Here is a 17,963-nt window from a genome sequence, read left to right as displayed (position 1 = left end):
GTCTCTAAATGTCTTATCACACTGTGTTTAATTTGTCAAGCACACATTATAAAAATGATAAATAAATGTAGAAGAGCAATCAGAATTAAAAAAAAATCCTTGAGCTTTAGTTTACATTGAGCAAATCTTACATTTTCTTCAAATGCTTATGGACACAATAACTTAGTTTATGTTTTTCACTGTAAGAATTGTATCATATTTTAATATTAATTCAATATTGATGCTTTAGGTTTACATCCCAATGAAATTACTAATCTATTAATTTCTAGTAATTCATTATGATTCTAGTAATTAGTAATAAATCTAAAATGACTAGATTAAAATACGAAGATAAATGTTTTGAATTGAACACAAAACATCATGTCGTAAAGTATGACCACTTATCAAATGTTTAGTCATGGATTGTTATTAATAATGTACATGTTTTAAATCTACATACTGGGATCAGACTTAATATTAATGACCCTAAACATAATTAGTTTTTTTTTTTACATTGAAGATTTTAATTATTGATTTTATGTTGATCTGCCTGTTGTTAAGATAGATTTTCAAATCCACTGTTTTCATAATCACAAATGTTTTTAAGTTGTTTATAGGGACGTACATGTATCAGAAAAGAAAAAAAAATCGACACAGTACATTTGCTTAAGAACAATTTGTTCAAGAACACTCAAATAACCTTTTTCAACCACAGGATGAGGATGTTTTTTCCTGCTTTAAACTAATCGACACTCATGCTATGTACCCTGTATATATGTTCAGTATATGTTCAGAACCCGAATACAACGTCACAAACCCTATAAACGGACTTTCCGTACACGTAATAGGTGATTTTCTTTGCAATCTCATTTTCCGGTCGTCTGGAATGGACTTCACCAGATTTTGATTTTAAAGTGCTTGCCTTTAAGGCAGAATTATATATATTTTTAATTTCATCTCAGTCATCATGAAATCTGCCATCAAATATCTATTTGATCAAAATAAGTTTTTTTTTTTAACTCATACAATAAGCGGTTTTGAAATTAAACCGAATGAATGAGGTGAAATACAAATATGAGTGAAAGAAAATGTGCAGAATCTTAAAGCTATCTCGTGGTAAAACAGTACAAGAAATGTTTAACATGAATTTAGGCTTTGGCTCCTAAAATAACTGAACACACAAACACACACAAAAATATTGTTTGGCATTTAAAATTCACTCAGCAATACAGTGTGAGACGCTTAGTAATAGAAAAACTAAATATCTATAAAATATTTCTGTGTAGAAGAAACCCTTCGTTATTATCAAGCAGGAAAAAATGGTATTCTTAAAAGTTCTTAAAATAGGAAACAGAAACAATAAAATGCCACATAATTTCTGAAGAAGATGTGGAGACAGTCTAGCAGTTACTACACACTGGTAAATGTACACACATGCACACACACACCAACACCCAGTGGCGAAACCGTCTGTCTTGCTGAATTTCCACTAAATGTCATGCTAAACATTATAAAAGGGGTGACCCGAACATTTTCCAGAGCATTCAACCTAATAATTGTTCTTTCACTTTCATCAATCTGACAAAATTTCATCAATCACACAACAGGTGAGTTTTTTACTTTCCCTCTTTAAACCTGGTTGCATTATTAGGTATTTATTTGTTTGTTTTCAGAAATAAATATGCATTTTTTTTTTCTTATTTTAAGAAAAAGCTTTTTTTTTTTTTTTTTTGCCAGTGTGACAGCAGTAAGTTTTTAAGAGTTTTAGATTATAAACAGCATTGCATCATCATACTTTTTGGTCAATTTTTGATTTTCTAAATATTCTTTAGTTTTGACAGACAAAGAGTTTTAATCGTTGGCTGTTTCAAGGCTAGATTGGTTAAAATGATCACATTTCTCAAATAAACCACTGAATTAATTGTGATTCGCTTTACACTTAAAATATCACTGGGATTCCAGTTGATACTAATTTCTCACAGCACTTCATTACATTGTAGTTTTCTTTTTTCTTTTTTTTAAACTCACAAACTAACACAGCTCAGCATAGGAAAAAGAGACAAGCAACCAAACATTGTGCTTTCCTAAAGTGCAGATGCAAATGAGGTCTGTCTGTCTTATAGACAACTCAGTCTTTGACTTTTCTTGCCTGTGCAGAGGCACTTACAAAGGCCTTTGCTGAGGAGAAGGATCACACATAGTTACAGTCTCAAGGAAAAACACGACAGACAAAGAAAGGTGTGGGAGGTAAAGCAACCTTCAGCTTCTACAGAGATCCTGCAGTTATGATAGCAATTTCATCATGTTTTAGTTAAACTAATATCTGTGAAATCAATTTTCCAACCTAAAAAAGGATCAGCCAGACACCAGATGTAAAGGGTAAGTTATAAAACTCTAAAAATACACTTCTAGTGTATATGAGAGCTGTACATATGGAGAAAATGAGTAGGTGCAAAAATTTCAAAATAGCTTGGTTGACACAAAATGAGTTTTTGATGTCTTTTAAAAGGTCACCTCTTTATTTGGATATTTTAATCAAGAAATTACATTTTCGTGAAAGCCGCACTTAAAAGTGGTTCTTTGTGGCATGTTAGTTTCAGCAAACAATCCACTTTTTAGCAAGAACCAATTTTGGCAGTGGTGGATTCTTGAGTTGAGATATATAGTTCTGAAAATAGAACTTCTATTAAAGCCTGAAATGAGAGATTTCTGAAAAAAAAGTACTACTTTGACATCTTTCTTGGTTTGAACTGTTGTTTTTAAGAATGACAGCATTAGTTATTTAGTTATGATTTGTGAAAGAAAAACTAGATCAAATTATATAGGTGCACTGATATTACTATTCTGAATGATACAACTAGGCCATCATAATAATTTCCATGTTATGTTTGAAAACCAATAAATTGCTGATACTTATTCTTTTTGTCTAAGTAAATAATAACAACAATAAAAAATATAAATTGCTATATACTGTATGCATTCACAGGATGCTGGTTAGTCATTTTCAAAAGCATGCAAATCTTTTAGGCACTTACCTTAGTACACTGTTCAGAGAATAGCCAAGAATAACACTTTTTAATTTCAAATGAGTTTGGACTTGCATATTTTCAGCAATTACCACAGATAATGCAGTAGATGCCATGTTAGTTCATTAATCAATTCTGACCTCCAACAATAAAAAGCCACGATGGTAGAACTGGGGTGGAGCAGGGTGTCCAACTATTAAACGCTATCATTTAACGCTTCAGTTTACAGTATAGTACAGTACATGCCTCAGATATCCTGGTCTTTGATTCACATCATATTGTGTGCTAAAACAAATGAGTGGGTACAGTGGAAAAAAGTGAGTCAGAATGAAATTGGCTATGTTTGTGGGAGAGAATTTAGGCCAGTATCATCTTTCTGTTCCATATCTGTATTTAATTTTTAAAAAAAAATTTTTATTAATTTGATTCCGGATGTATGCAAATTGAAAATATTTGATGCGTGTTCGCTGCATTTAGTTGTTTCACAGCTTGGATCTAATGACTATCATTGTGACTATGAGTTCCACAGAACATGGAAACTAAAACTGATTTTACTGAATGCCGTAGTGTCATCATTGCAAAATGAAACTAGCTGTCAGTCCAGACTGTTCTCATATTTTGAGGGATTTTTCACAGTGATTGGAACTGAGAGAAGACTGTATTCAAACTGAGAGATGAATAATGAGTTTCATTGCCTTAAATTATCCCAGTCTTATAAATATCATCCTAAGGCTGAACTCTCAGAGGAATAAATTAAAATCAATGTACATTCACTGGGCATTAGGACAACACATTGAAATCTAATCCTGCAAATTACTGTAAAGTAACACCCTTGCATATTGCAGATCTAAACCTCTGATATATAGTCTCAGTTACTAATAATATAGAGACGTGCAGGAAAAATGTGCTTATGCTCCTTTCAAAAATGTGCATTTTATCATATCAAGATAAAAAAAAAAGTACGTATAGCATATTTAAAAACCTGAGTTACAATTCAGCAGCTACAAAATACGGCTCTTCTCCTTCTCATCATGCCAAGTTGCTTGTTTGAAAAAACCCCCCAGGTGAAAAATGTTGACATTTATCATACACTGGATGTGGTTAATGTCAAATGTCAGAGAAATAAGCAACACATGACTTAAAAAACCACAATGATAATGGCGCTCTAAAATCCAAAGATGTTTTTTTTTTTTTTTCTCAGAAGTTGTATGTGCAAGATCTTTGCTTTAAGTCCATCTTCGGTTTCAAGAATCAGTATACACTGATGATTCCACAATTTTACATTATTAAACATTAAACTGTCAGAGCACACACACACACACACACATAAAGGGTAAATCAGATAAATGATCCACACATAAGGTTGGGGTGTCCTTTCAAATTTAAGAGCAATCATATAATTATGTAATCTCTATAAATATTTGAGACTTTAGCATGAATTCAACTTTAGCGACCGACTTAATCTGAGTTTCTAAGATGGACCGAGCAATTATTTTTACAGAGGAAAAATATGATTATTAATAAGATTAATGTCCACACATTTCAGGTTGATGAATTAATAATATAGAAAATGTGTGATAGTTACACCAATTTAACTCATTGACTACTATTTTGTAACTACAATGAACAAATTACTTAACACACATTTGTTAATGTAAATCTTTAGTAGTGAAGTCTTATTGTGAAATATGTAATGTCAAATGCATTAAAAAGGAGTCAAAATAAAAATTATTTTTTTTTAGTTTAAAATAATTGTTTGCTTCACAGAATGGGAATAAATTAAAAATTAGTTAATATAACGGGCCCACTTTTCCAGACCTCTTGGTCCCTGCTCAAGGGGAAGGATGGTTTGTGTTCAGAAAATACCCACGCATGCAGTGAAACGAAAAGGAAAACAACTTCCATTGCATTTATCAGTTTTATTCAAATATGTACTGTATAGTTATACTATATTTGGAAACAAGGCAAAGGGTGAGTCTATGTACACAGGAAATAGTTTGCACTAGGGATGATTCATTTCACTCTCAGTATGCAGTAATATATGTTAAAGTAAATGAACTGTAAGCTCTTTTATGACTTCATATTTCTATATAGGAATGTTTCAAAATGGTGCTGGAACAGACAGAGGTGGAGAAAACCGGAGTAGTCACCAAAATCAGTACCAAGAGGAGAACTGTTCGACCTTTTGCAGCATACAGATGAAGGCCAGAGGAATCAGTTCATCTCTGATCTCAGCTAAATCCATGGCTACCGAGGTAACAGACTACAAACTGCCATATTTCTGTATTACTACACAAAACAATAGATATTGAATGATATTAAACAAATATTAATAATGTTAACTATTCAACTTGAGCAATTCACAGCTCAAGTAGCACATTATACTGCAAGAATGAGTGCTGTAACACGAACAAACTTTCAAATGCATCTGTTTGCAATTGTGATTTCAAAGGTATCTGTTGACTTGGACAGTGATTTCAGAGGTTCTGGCTCATCTCACATTCAAAGCTCCGCTCTAAAACAGCAGGTACAGTTTAATTAGAAAAAGGTTGCACTTCCATAGCAACCTCTTGCCTAAACAAGTTGCCTGTTGTCTATATCCAGAGTGCCAGTGGAAATACAAGCAAATATTTTAGACAGCACAGACCATCAGTACTACGCAAAGGCAACCAGCCATTCCCACAAGGTACTGGTACTGTAGGATTGATCAAAACAAATCAATCTTTTAGATCTGAAACTAAACTTTTCCTAATGCTCTACAGCATTTTGTGTTCACGACTGGGTTGTGGACACTGTGTGTAAGCCAGAACCTGACAGTGACCCGTCAGACCCTGTGCCACTTTACAACAGCCAGTCTGAAAGCAGACTCGGTGCCTCTGTGTCAAGCCCTCAGCCTGGCAGCACAGAGCATACAGAGAAGTGAGTATCTGGTTTGAGAGAATAAACGCACAAACAAATAAATAATGGCCATATGGTCTCAGTTTGTGTGCTAAATGAAGCATTTATTATCATCTCTAGACATGCATATAGTGTTCCAGGTGGCTTACTGTGTGTTAAAGGACAATGCAGATGGCCTGGGTGCTCAAAGAGCAGAGAAGTGTTCAAAGAATATGGACATTTTTTAAAGTGAGACTTTATGTATGTATCTAGACACATTTCTACTGAACATGCTCCTGGGGACAGATGTATAGCCCAGCTGAGAATGCAGAAAGACAAAGTACAATACATGGAGAATCAGGTATGTAACCCCAGTGCTTAAAAACAATGGTTTGTTCAACAGTTTTATATTAGGCCAGCTTATGTGGGAAAAAATGGAACCTATTTATCATCTATCACAGGAGCTAATGATACTTAAATGCAGAGTGGCAGTGGTTTTAATGAAAAATGGATTATAAATGGATGCCTGACATTGCATTATAATTACTGTGTGAATGTTACTGTTAGTTGACTGCAGAGAGACGGAAACTGCAGGCTATGCAGTTACACCTATTTGATGTCACATCTACCTCTGAGGTAAGTGCTCTGGTATTAAATTACATTTGACATATGATACATATTGTTTGCAATGCTAATCACAGTGTGTGTGTATGTGTGTAAATATTTTTTATTACTTGAAAATATTTAAATATTATATTTAAATGTAATAAATAATGCAATTAAGATATTTGGATTAATAAATACATTTCAGACTAAGTGACTAAGCAGTTCAAGCTATGCTTTAGAGTGTAATTAGCAGCCAGGTGCTGGCAATCACAGAGCTCATAAATGTGATTGTGGCCATCCATAAATCTGGGGAGAGTTACAAGGCAATTGCTATTTTAAGATGCGTAATAAGGATTCACATGGATAAGTGGAAAACTTTAAATACCATTGCAAATCTTCCCAGCAAGGTCACTTATTAAGGTAAGAATATGTAATGCTCAGAAAAAAAAAAAAAAATACTACATCAGTTGATCTACACATATAAACAAAAAATATATAATGCTACGTAAAAGGAGTCAGGAAAAACGGTAGGTATTTTGATTAGCAATTGGTTTATGGCTTTTTCTTCACATCAGTTTATACTTTGCAAGACCATCTGTCTGCCAGCTAAAGCTGACCTGAAATAAGGCACCATAAGAAAACAACGATGTTCAGCCAGTGAACAATGGTGAAAAAGGGAGCGTTAGAAAAGCCAGGACAAAATCCTATGTGAATAAATCAAATTGTTCAATAATGACAGTGGGATCTGTTTATGTTCTTGTCACTTGAAGTTAAATTTTACCTACTTCAAGGGCTTGATGAAGGCCAGATGATACACATTGATGTAATTTTCTCCTTCTGATCTCAGGATGATATCGGTGTGGAGAACCCGGGACATCTGTCAGGACATCTGTCACGACTCAAGCAACCTGCAGCATTTCAGAACGCAAATGGTGTTTATGACAATGAGAGAGCAGTAGCTGAACCGTTAACACAAGGATTCTGGCAGATCTCTACCTCACAAGTTATACCAGGTAATCCATCCTGAAAACATTTGTTACTATTAAAATTATACCATTACAAAAACACTGATTCTGAAACCGAACATATGTATGTTAAATCTAAGATTACCAGTCACTCATATTTCATCTCCACATACAACACAACTGTATATGTGGTTATTATTATTATTATTATCATTTTTTTCTGGCTTTAGGGATTATCCCCAGTTTTGAGTATTATAAGTTCACAAATATTAGGCCACCTTTCACCTACGCCTCCATGATACGATGGGTAAGTACTGCTGAATTAAACATCCTGTATATCACCTTTTCATTTCCTGTTAGTCACAAAAAAGTTGTCTTTTATGTTAGGCCATCCTGGAGTCCCCTGAGAAGCAGCTTACTCTGAATGAAATCTATCATTGGTTTACCCGCATGTTTTTCTACTTTCGTCACAACACTGCCACATGGAAGGTACTGTATAAGATGCAGAATTTGTACTGTAAACATTATATTTGTCATTCCATGACTCACTACACATAAGCCAATTCTGAAAGCCACAGCCTCCGGTTTATACATCAGAAAACTTTCACAACTTGTATGTTAATGATAGAAATAATGATTATGAACCGGCTGTGAAATTACAGTGGTTTAATGTTAGGGAAGACTATGTGAGCCTTATTCTTTATAGGTACAACCCATTAGATGCAACATGATTTAACAAGTAACCAACACATCTTTGCATGTGTGCAGAACGCTGTCCGGCATAACCTCAGTCTTCATAAGTGCTTTGTGCGTGTTGAAGGCAGGAAAGGTTCTGTTTGGACTGTGGATGAAGAGGAATTTCTGAGAAGAAAAGGACAAAGGTTTCACAGGTTAGTAGTCTTCACTTTTTCATGTGGGGTGATGGTAACACTTTACCACTGCATGTCAGACTGCTGGTGGATAGTTGGTTGTAGGTTTATGATTGTTGAGTAGTGAAGATTAAAAAAAACTACTTTGGATGGATCTAATATATGTATTTTTGGAGGTGGGAGAATCATAAGACATATTGCATCTGCACCACTTATTCCTCCAGGGACCAGGATATGGGCTGGATGGCACCTTTTCACCTGTTTCCTGTGACTCCACAAAATGAAACTCCTCAGATGTGAGGCTCAAATGGACTCATTAAGAGACCGCAACAACATTTCAACCACTAACAATATTTTTTATTGTAAGAATGATAGATATGATTGTTTAAAATGGTTGTTTGTAAATGTATACAGTAGGTGGCAGTCTATTTCAAACCTAATTATGTTTTTCTTTTTTGGAAAAAGTGTAAGGAATCAATATGTAGTTTACATAATCCAAAAATAAAGTTAAGAAGTGGGTGTTCAAACTTATTATCCTTCTTGCATGTAAATTTACCTATAAAAAGTACAAGTACATACATTTTTATAATGCCTACAGAGGTACATCAATGATATGAATGGTATCCTATGTAAATGCATTTAATATGGTGCTTAATTCAATATTGATAGCTATGCTGTTAAACAATAACTGTATATTAATGTCTTAAAATATTATAAATCCAAATAAAGGCCAAAATGTAAATGCAATCCAGCACTGTTATACTTTTCTTCATACACTACGCAACGTCAAGTTCTGCCTATAGACTAAAATATAATAAAAAACCGTCCAAGTCAGAAACATTACACGGTGCGTAAATGCAACGCAATGGTGATGTACTCCGTGAAATGGCTCGTCATCAACTGTAGTACAACGTCTACGATTGGCCGAGAGATTTTTGCGCGGTGCATTTCAGCCAATCAGAGCTTTGTTTTCGCGCTCGTATGTAAAGCCTCTGATAAATGGCGAACGGAAGGGCAAACTGTAAACAAATACAAAAGAACTGGATATTTTTAGGCGAATTGTGACTTTTAAGGGAAAAGTAATTCAATAGTACGAATACTGTGTCTAAGTGCAAACGGGAATATTCGATATGCGACAGTGAGCAAGAGTTTAAACTAGCCTCGTTGAGCGTTAGGAGGCTTCCTAGGCCTGCTGACATCTGCGCAGACTTTGAATTCGGCAGAGTGCTGTGATGCGAACGCGGGCTCTGGGAAGAGACCCGCGCAGTTAACACTCATTTAAAATCCGTTTTAAAACCATATACGTCTGACAAAGTTACCACCAGTCATTATCATGAGTACAATTTCGGACAGCAGTCAGCCGCCCGAAACTAACCAGACGAAAAGAAGTGCAAGTCCAAGTGGAGACTCTGAGTCCACGCTGCCCAAGCAGGCGAAAGTGAGTGATGAGGAATCGAGGAATGACTCTCGTGAAGATGCAGGACCTGAGAAAGTTGGCAACGGTGAGCCAAAACATGGATCTGCCGCGCAGGAGAGCACGGGACAGGCTGGTGGAGGAGAGAGCACAGGACGGGCCGGTGAAGGAGAGAGCACAGCACAGGCTGGTGGAGGAGGGAGCGCGCGCCAGGAATCAGATTCCGCGGCCATCGCCGCAGCAGAAGCGCTCGCCAGTCTGACCGGTGGAGACGGGGGCGAAGACCGTAAAGAAATGCCCTGTTCGTCCAAAAAAGCAAGTCGAGAAAAATCTAGGGATAAGTCTAATCGTCCCAGTTCCTCTCAGAGCGAGAGAAGGACGGAGGCAGCCGCGGCTGACAGCTCCTCGTCCCTGCTGCTCTGCGAGGACAGAGAAGATCCAGAGCAGGCTTCGTTTGTGGATGATGATGATGAGGAGGAGGAGGAGGATGACGACTCCCTTCCTGGTTCTTCCTCCACGGCTAGCTCGTCTGTCGCCTCTGATAACGAGGACGGGGAGTGTGCCATAGTGTCGGTGAAGATGGCCCCGGAGGTGCGGCAGTCCGTGGCGCTGCTCGCTCAGGTGCAGATGCGACTGGACGCGCTGGAGAAGAAAGGCGCGCGTCTGCATCAGCGCCTGGAGTTGAAACTGAGCCGCCAGCGACGCCCTCACCTGGACCAGCGCAACGCCATCACTCAATCCATCCCAGGCTTTTGGGTCACTGCGGTATCCTTTAACAGTGTGCATGACGTTCAGGTGGACAACTTAAATATATAGGCCTTTGAAGTTGAGTTCTGTCTTTTAAATAACACACACCCATTTCAATCTAATTACAGTTTCATTTTAGTTCATTTTATATTTCCATTTGCGTCAAATGTCTTTCAACCAAATGATTGTGGATTCCAGATCTTTGTCTTCATTTACATAATGTGCACTTAACATAAAGCCAATCAGCTTCTGAATCACCCACATCTATCAACGCAAATCGATGAGACTGATGAAGATGCTCTAAGCTACATGACTAATTTAGAGGTAATAAATGTTTTCTGTTTTCTTTTTCCTATTTTCAAATCTTGCAAATGATCTGTATTTGTATTTTTATTTTTTAATATGCTCATCATTTGACAGATTGAGTCTTTCAAGAACAACAAACTTGGATACCGCATCTGCTTCCATTTCCGGCGAAATCCCTTTTTTCAAAACAAAATGATAGTGAAAGAAATTCATCTTGGTATGGGAGGTGAGCTGACCACTATCACAGTACCCCTCTTTTCAGGAATGTGAAACGGATTACACTGAGATGCATTTATTTATTCTGAGTTTAAAAAAAATTGAAAAGGTTGATCATGCTTTATCTGCACGTGCTTTCCTTTTTGCACAGGGTCTCCGGTGTCATTCTCCAACCCAATTTTGTGGCAAAGAGGGCAGAATCTTGTTGGTAGTGGAGAACCACGTCGAACATCACAGGGAGTCTACCAGAGCTTCTTCCACTGGTTCAGTGACCACAGCAACCCAGCAAGGGATGACATCGCACAGGTACATCTCTCATGAGGCTAGATCTGTTTGAACAGGCCAAATCAAAATCCTAAACGAAGACAAGAATGATTGTTAAAAAAAAGGAACTCTCATTCCTTTGGCTCTAGATCCTGAAGGATGACCTGTACAGAAATCCTTTGAGGTACTACCTGACTCCACTCTGGGAGCCACGAGAGAATGGCAGGTAATCTCTAGCCAGAAACATCCAGATTTTTCAAAGTGTGTGTTTTTTTTTTTTTTTTCCGTTTTAACAAGTTTCCATTTTCCAACAGTGCTCCCAAGCGTCAGAGCAGCAATAATGGAGACGAGTGTGTGATCATCTCAGATTCAGATGAAGATGAGGAGCAGAGGAGCCAAAACCTCGGGCAGGAGGATGAAGATGATGACCAAGATGGAGGTGAGGTTTTCCTGTTCACAATCATGTCACAGTTTAATATAAACTCTTTTTATGTAAGTCTTTCAAAGATATTTAAAACAAAGTGGATTTTATTCCTAAATCATCATGACTAATCATTTTTCTCTTAGGCTCAGAAGAGGATGACCGAGATGAGGGGGAATCCTCCTGCGAGGAGAGAGATGAAGAGGAAGTGGATGTTGAGGAAGTAGAAGAATCACGTGACTCCGAAAGCTGTGAGGTCAGGGAGCAAGGACGTGAAGATGAAGACATTGATATAGATGAAGAGAAGAGTTAGGACTTGGGGCTGTCGCCGTTTCTTTTTATGCAGAATAATGTCACTAGATTTTTCTATGATCCATTTTGATGATACTGTTTTCTGCATAAATTAATAGCCTGTTTCAAATAAGTTGTTAAAGATTAGAATTTTTACCATGTATTCATTGTAGGCTTTCTATACATCAGAAATTATGAATATTCAAATTTAGTGTGTGCACTCCTCCAAAAACATCTGCTTTTCTTAAGCTCTCATCACATTTTACACTTATAACTTTGCATTAACAGATTTCAGAGGGCTACTGATTCCCGTAAAACACTTCTTTTATCTCACAATGGACCGTTTAAAGCTTGGGATTTCAGACTGCACTCAGTTTACTTCAGTTTAGTTTTTTTTGTCCAGTTTAGAGGGCTTGATGTATGACAGTATACAGTATCATAGTCCATCACTCACAATTATGACCATTTCTAAACACACCATACTTTCCTGTTTGCTATGTTTTACGGGCTTAATCGTATTTTTCAGTCATTGTAATATTTTTGGGTAATTGTTGTTTGTGTTACTTTTTCCTCCTCCTCGATTGGTTTTCTTGCCTTGTTATTGTTCATTAACTCTACCACCACAGTTTGGTTGTAAGGAAAAAGGTCAAACATTCTGAAATGCACCTCATTCTGAACCAAAACTAGGTAACTCAGGGATGTTTCCTCTTTTATCCTCCTTATATTGTAGATGGGTTTCCCTCCATCAGCTTCATTTATTCAGTTTTAGTTTTTCACTTTATTTACAGAAGTAGATACAATCGTGACACTTGGTACCTCTTGCTATGATGATAAGGTGATTCTTAAAACTACCTTTGTCATGTCTAAGAATGAAGTTGGATATACACACTGTCAGCACATGCACATAACCATTTATTCACGGCAATGAATAACAATTGTAATGTTATGTAAATGAGCAAAATAGTGGCAAGACCATCATGTGGTGTTTTTTTCTTTCCTTTTGACAGCATGATGTGTGCACTCAATACTCCGACTTTTGTGTCCAGTTAAATGCTTAGATAATATTGTAAAAATAGTGAATATGTACACATTTGTTCATGATGTCTTTGATATATCACTTCTCTTTTTCACTCTTTCTCCATCATTTCTAATAGTGCTTCTTTCCCTCCTTTGCAGTAATGTATTTTCTTAACTTTTAAGTCAGTTATTAGAGTGAAACCATTCTAAATATTATCATTGTAATCTGTTATAAGGCAGTTGTGTTTAAACATATTGAGTTTTGACCTGTAAGAGTTTGGTTTAAAAAGCGAAAAGCTGTATACTGGATTGAAGGCCAGTGGTTTGTACATAATCCTTTCCCTTAAAAAAAGGGGGTTATAATTTGTTATTGAATCATTAGGATAGATTTTACCTACAGTATCTCTGAAAAGCTATATTTTGTGTGCTACATTTTATAGAGAACTACAATTTTTAAATGTGTTTTTTTTTTTTTTCATGTCAAATAAAGGTTTTTGTCTTTTCATTCAGAATGTTTAATGTGGCTTTTGTCTCTTCTGCTTCTCAAGGAAATGAATGGCTTTGTTCTTTCCTGTTGACACACTTATTTAGTGTTAATCTTTTAACAATAATTAATCTGACCCGGGGACTATATAATAAGATATTGCATCACATAAATATGCACCTAATTGTATTTACAAGTTTCTCTGAAACTTCTATAATTTGTTTTTCACGTTTCACAATTCTTCTTTCAAGACGTAATTATTTCTCACGTCTACCCACAAGAGGGCAGCATTGCAAAGAAAATAATTGATTTCCCTTTTCAATAAAAGAGCAAAGTCTTTTTATGTATGTGTGTGTGTGTGTGTTTTTTTTTAATGGAGCAACAGCTCTGGTGCATAATATTAGGATTCCAGCTTTTTTCCATAGAGAGCTTGTTTTGACGTCTGTATTTGAAGCACCTCCAGACAACACAAGCTCTTGGTTATGGTGGTGGGACAGCAGATAAGCCTCCTAGTGCAGCATGATGTCATTGTCAAAAGGTCTTATCTCCATTCACATTCCTGTGCTTAGACAGCTGTGTTGTGCTTGATCACGTAAACTGATGCATTACATGTTTTCATGATCAATTCAACAGTCTTTACAGGTTGGCAGCAGCATTATCTGAGATTTGACCTTCAGAGGTCAAACACATCTCTTAGGAAATGCATGGATCAAACTGAACACATATTTCCTTTAAAATATGGAAATACAGTACATGATCCACTAGGTAAACTTTACTTTGTCCTCGTCACCTCTGGCTGCATGTTAACCAGTAGCTTGGATCTTGACACAAGAGAGGTCAATGTTTAATGAAGCTTGGATACGCATTTAAACAGCTCAGCTCTGCAAACAGCCGAAGGGCAGGCATTTTTGGGCAGGCCTCAGCAGAGGAGTGCCGATGTTGCAATGGTACACTTAAAACCTTTGATTTCATGCTTAATGCAATGCTATAAATATTCCACTAGCAAAAGCCTGCCCTGTTTTTAAATGCAAAGCAGCCAAGCAGGCAGCAAGAGTAGAGCCGCAATGTAGATACCACCACATGCTTTATCAAGATTAAAGGAACTACGTGATCTCATGGGCGCACGAGCTACTGTCCCACCCGCTCAAGTCAGAAGAATGTTGTTTAATCAGTATAATTAGGTTGAGATTACATAGATTACATTTTTTACATGAAAAATATTATATAACATTTAAAAACATATAGTAATTTATTATTGTAACTATTAATATTATTATTTTAGGCACATTTTTGGCTGTGCTCTTATATATGACTAAGAATTTTCCACATTTTATAATCTTCTTATGTGTTTAATGTTGGTGAAGTAAGTCTTAAAACTTTTACATTCAGTTCCTGATTTAGTTTTTATTTAATTTTTTACATTTTTTTGTTCAATTATTTAAAAAAAAATTTAAAACAATGTTTATATTTCATTTTTTATTATTTTACTGTTACATTTTAAAATGTAAAATACAATTTAAAACATCACTGATTTTTTAAAACATGATTTTTAAGTTAAATGAGCACATTTTGACAGTATTGTTTTATTTTAATATCACCCACATTTACACTTTTCTTTTGTATTTAATATAAGAAGTGCAGTGAATCTCAAAACCTATAGCATGAAATTCATGATTATGTTTTAATTTAATTTAATTATTATATTATTTTATTTCATTATTAATATATATGTAGGCACAGTGAATCTCATAGCCTTTTTAAATTAAATTAATTGATTAATTATATACATTATTTCAATGACGTTGACCATGGTTGCTTTGAGATTCTTGCTCATTCAAGTTATTACTCACGGTTTCTGTCAGGCAGAAGAGGTGAAGGACAGAGCTCTTGATTTGAGCCATCTTTACCCTTTACAATTTCAAAAAAATATTACAGTATCAATTTGTCTTTACAATTCAGTAAAGCATCCATAATACCAGCCTATAGCATTAGATCAAATTAAAGTCTTACAAAATCATCCGTCCCAAAAAGTAATATAAATATGCACTGCATGTTAAAAAAAAAGTATGCAACTGAATATAAGAAAGAAGGTCAGAAAGTGAAGGAGACAGAGACGGAGTGTGATGAAGAGGGCGGGAGCTGGGGAATAGAAAGAGTAAGATAGACAAAAAGAAGGAAAGAGAGATGAATGGTGAAGCTAATTATCATGGTCTCTGACAGCCCTGGCAAGCAGATGAATGGTTTTATCTGAAATATCAGCAGTGGCAGCAGGAGTCGCAGCCTTCAGGCATCCACTGCACTCTTTCCAACCGTCTGCCCTCCAAAATGTGTTTTGACTCACTCTGTAGCTAAATGAGTTTGCATGCATATTTGAATATCTGAGTATACATGCATATCTGAGCACTGAATTCTGTTATTTCATCAAAAACACAACCTTTTTGAATATAGTAAACAAGTCTGAGTGTGTGTTCCTCAGCTTTTGTGTATAAATTACCCATCACTCATTATTAGATGACCATCACACCTCAGGTGATTGCTTTTGCAATCAAGATGCAACTGGAGTGTACAGGAAAAAAAAAGCAAAAGGCACCTCAGCGGGACTTTTATCATCCCAAAATCTCATGGCACTGCATCCATCTTTGATGAGGCAGGCTGCTTATACGATCATCCATCCTGGGCATCCTGTGGGCTACGGCTAGGGTGCTGACAGATTTATCTCTTAAGACAGATGTACTTCACCCTCCCACATCCCTCCAGCTTTTTAACTTTTCCATGAATTTACTTTCCTTTTCTCTGGATTTTGGAGGTTAGCACCAGGTTTACCCAGGATACTGACTCATGCGGGGAATATATCAGAGGCGGAGAGAACTGTTATTAGGAAATGGTATTTTATTAGGAAATTACATACTTTGTTTTAATGGAGCTAGAGGGTACTAGGGTCAATGACATGACATTAATGACATGAAAATATGACAAGGCAAGGTTAGTTCAGGTTGTAAAGTGTGGTGTGACCACACAAATATGATGATATTTGTGAATAAATTATTAGTGAAACATGTATTTGTAAATTAAAAAAATATATAAAAAATAACAAATAAAACGCCTAGACAAAATAATTGTAAAAGTTTATATATATATATATATATATATATATATATATATATATATATATATATATATATATATATATATATATATATTATCATGCCCATTTTTTAAACATACATTAAAAAAAAACATTTTTCTTTATTGTGGAGACTCTTATATGTGATCGACCTACTAGTCTACTTTAAAAAATGAATCCCTCCCCAACTCAAAAGCTGTGCAGACACACAGCCTACAGCCTTCATCAAAAGCACTGCCTGTTTTTATGAGAGCCACGTACTCTTGATGATAAATTTGTTGTAACTCTTACTTTGAGTCTGCAAATCTCCATTTATTCACTCCAGTGAAAGAAAGACAATCATCTCCCAACAAAACCCCACTGACTTCCTGACCATGTATGATGAAACGTGATGCTTTCTGTAGATCAAATGCATTTGAGCTCTTTAAGATTCAAATACAGCCTTTTTTCAATCTTTACAATGCATATTGTATCAAATCAATGAAGGTTTAAAGGAGAATAAATCATGTGCTCTTTCACACAAAGGATATAGTTCAAATTCTCTGCTTTCACAAACATGAGACGGTCACTCAAAAGGTCTGTCGAAGTTAGTAACAAAGGGAAATATATAGCTGTAACATTAGGCCATCAACTTTTAAGTTGCCATAGCAGCATGCCCATGCAAGATACAAAGGTCACTTGTGAATTAGAATATAAGAAAGTGTTTTCACTTAAAACAGGGTGCGTACAATTCAAAACATGTCCTTTTTAACTTGTTATATGCCACATCATGTTTCATCAGTGTGGTGTTTTCTCACCAAATTGAGGTTTTTACTGCACTGTTTAAACCTAATAACCTCATATGTTAGACAATTAAGCTTCTTAGTTGATTCACTGGTTTACGTACTTGTGGTCGTAAAACTACGGACTGTGTAAAGTGTCTCATGACGTGGGAGAATGTGGGGCTGAATGATAGTGGAGCTGGTGAGGCTTAGTGCATTGTGGGTGAAAATCACACGGAAACCTGAAGTTGACTTGAGTCATTTCCTCTCAGAGGAGAATAAAGGATGCCTCCCACAAAGAGAGAGAAAGACAAGAAACCACCTCCACATCCGCAGAAGTATAAGAAAAGGGCACATTATGTGATGTCATGAAAAGCAGAGCATCTTTTTAATCAGCTGGAGACGAAGCGGTAAAACGTTATACACGCCATTCCACCGACTCTTGAATTATATATAAAGGCTATATACAACATTTGTACATTTAGTCTAAGCACTGGCATTCTAATGCGTTCCAGTGTGACGGAGGCCCTAGAAAGAACACACACCAAGGGCCTTTTTTGTCCAAAATACCATGTCGCAAGTTTCTTTTTGTGTGA

The 17,963-nt window shown here is 36.0% G+C and overlaps 2 protein-coding genes across 4 annotated transcripts; both read left to right on the top strand.

Annotated features, from left to right (window-relative positions):
• Positions 1-1,010: 1,010 nt before the first annotated feature.
• Positions 1,011-9,073, top strand: LOC113093984 (forkhead box protein P3-like). 2 transcript variants are annotated; one of them, XM_026259618.1, is made up of 12 exons: positions 1,011-1,586; positions 5,100-5,260; positions 5,458-5,532; positions 5,610-5,691; positions 5,768-5,924; positions 6,156-6,243; positions 6,450-6,518; positions 7,336-7,501; positions 7,684-7,760; positions 7,841-7,942; positions 8,222-8,343; positions 8,547-9,073. In XM_026259618.1, exons 2-12 carry the CDS (start codon positions 5,102-5,104, stop codon positions 8,620-8,622), a joined length of 1,173 nt encoding a protein of 390 aa, XP_026115403.1. In that variant the 5' UTR covers positions 1,011-1,586; positions 5,100-5,101; the 3' UTR covers positions 8,623-9,073. The 2 variants fall into 2 exon arrangements, with proteins under 2 accessions (XP_026115403.1, XP_026115402.1); XM_026259617.1 differs by lacking the exon at positions 1,011-1,586 and having other exon boundaries at positions 4,587-5,260.
• A 129-nt stretch (positions 9,074-9,202) lies between these two features.
• LOC113093983 (putative testis-specific Y-encoded-like protein 3) lies at positions 9,203-13,507 on the top strand. Of its 2 annotated transcripts, none has more exons than XM_026259614.1 (7): positions 9,203-10,501; positions 10,730-10,807; positions 10,904-11,015; positions 11,157-11,311; positions 11,419-11,495; positions 11,581-11,708; positions 11,837-13,507. In XM_026259614.1, exons 1-7 carry the CDS (start codon positions 9,656-9,658, stop codon positions 12,001-12,003), a joined length of 1,563 nt encoding a protein of 520 aa, XP_026115399.1. In that variant the 5' UTR covers positions 9,203-9,655; the 3' UTR covers positions 12,004-13,507. The 2 variants fall into 2 exon arrangements, with proteins under 2 accessions (XP_026115399.1, XP_026115401.1); XM_026259616.1 differs by having other exon boundaries at positions 9,656-10,501; positions 11,584-11,708; positions 11,837-12,003.
• Positions 13,508-17,963: the final 4,456 nt, after the last annotated feature.

The sequence above is a fragment of the Carassius auratus genome, unplaced genomic scaffold, assembly GCF_003368295.1.
Source record: "Carassius auratus strain Wakin unplaced genomic scaffold, ASM336829v1 scaf_tig00215205, whole genome shotgun sequence".
Taxonomy (NCBI): domain Eukaryota; kingdom Metazoa; phylum Chordata; class Actinopteri; order Cypriniformes; family Cyprinidae; genus Carassius; species Carassius auratus.
Note: the sequence above shows the minus strand (reverse complement) of the source record. Positions and strands in the feature narration are given on the sequence as shown.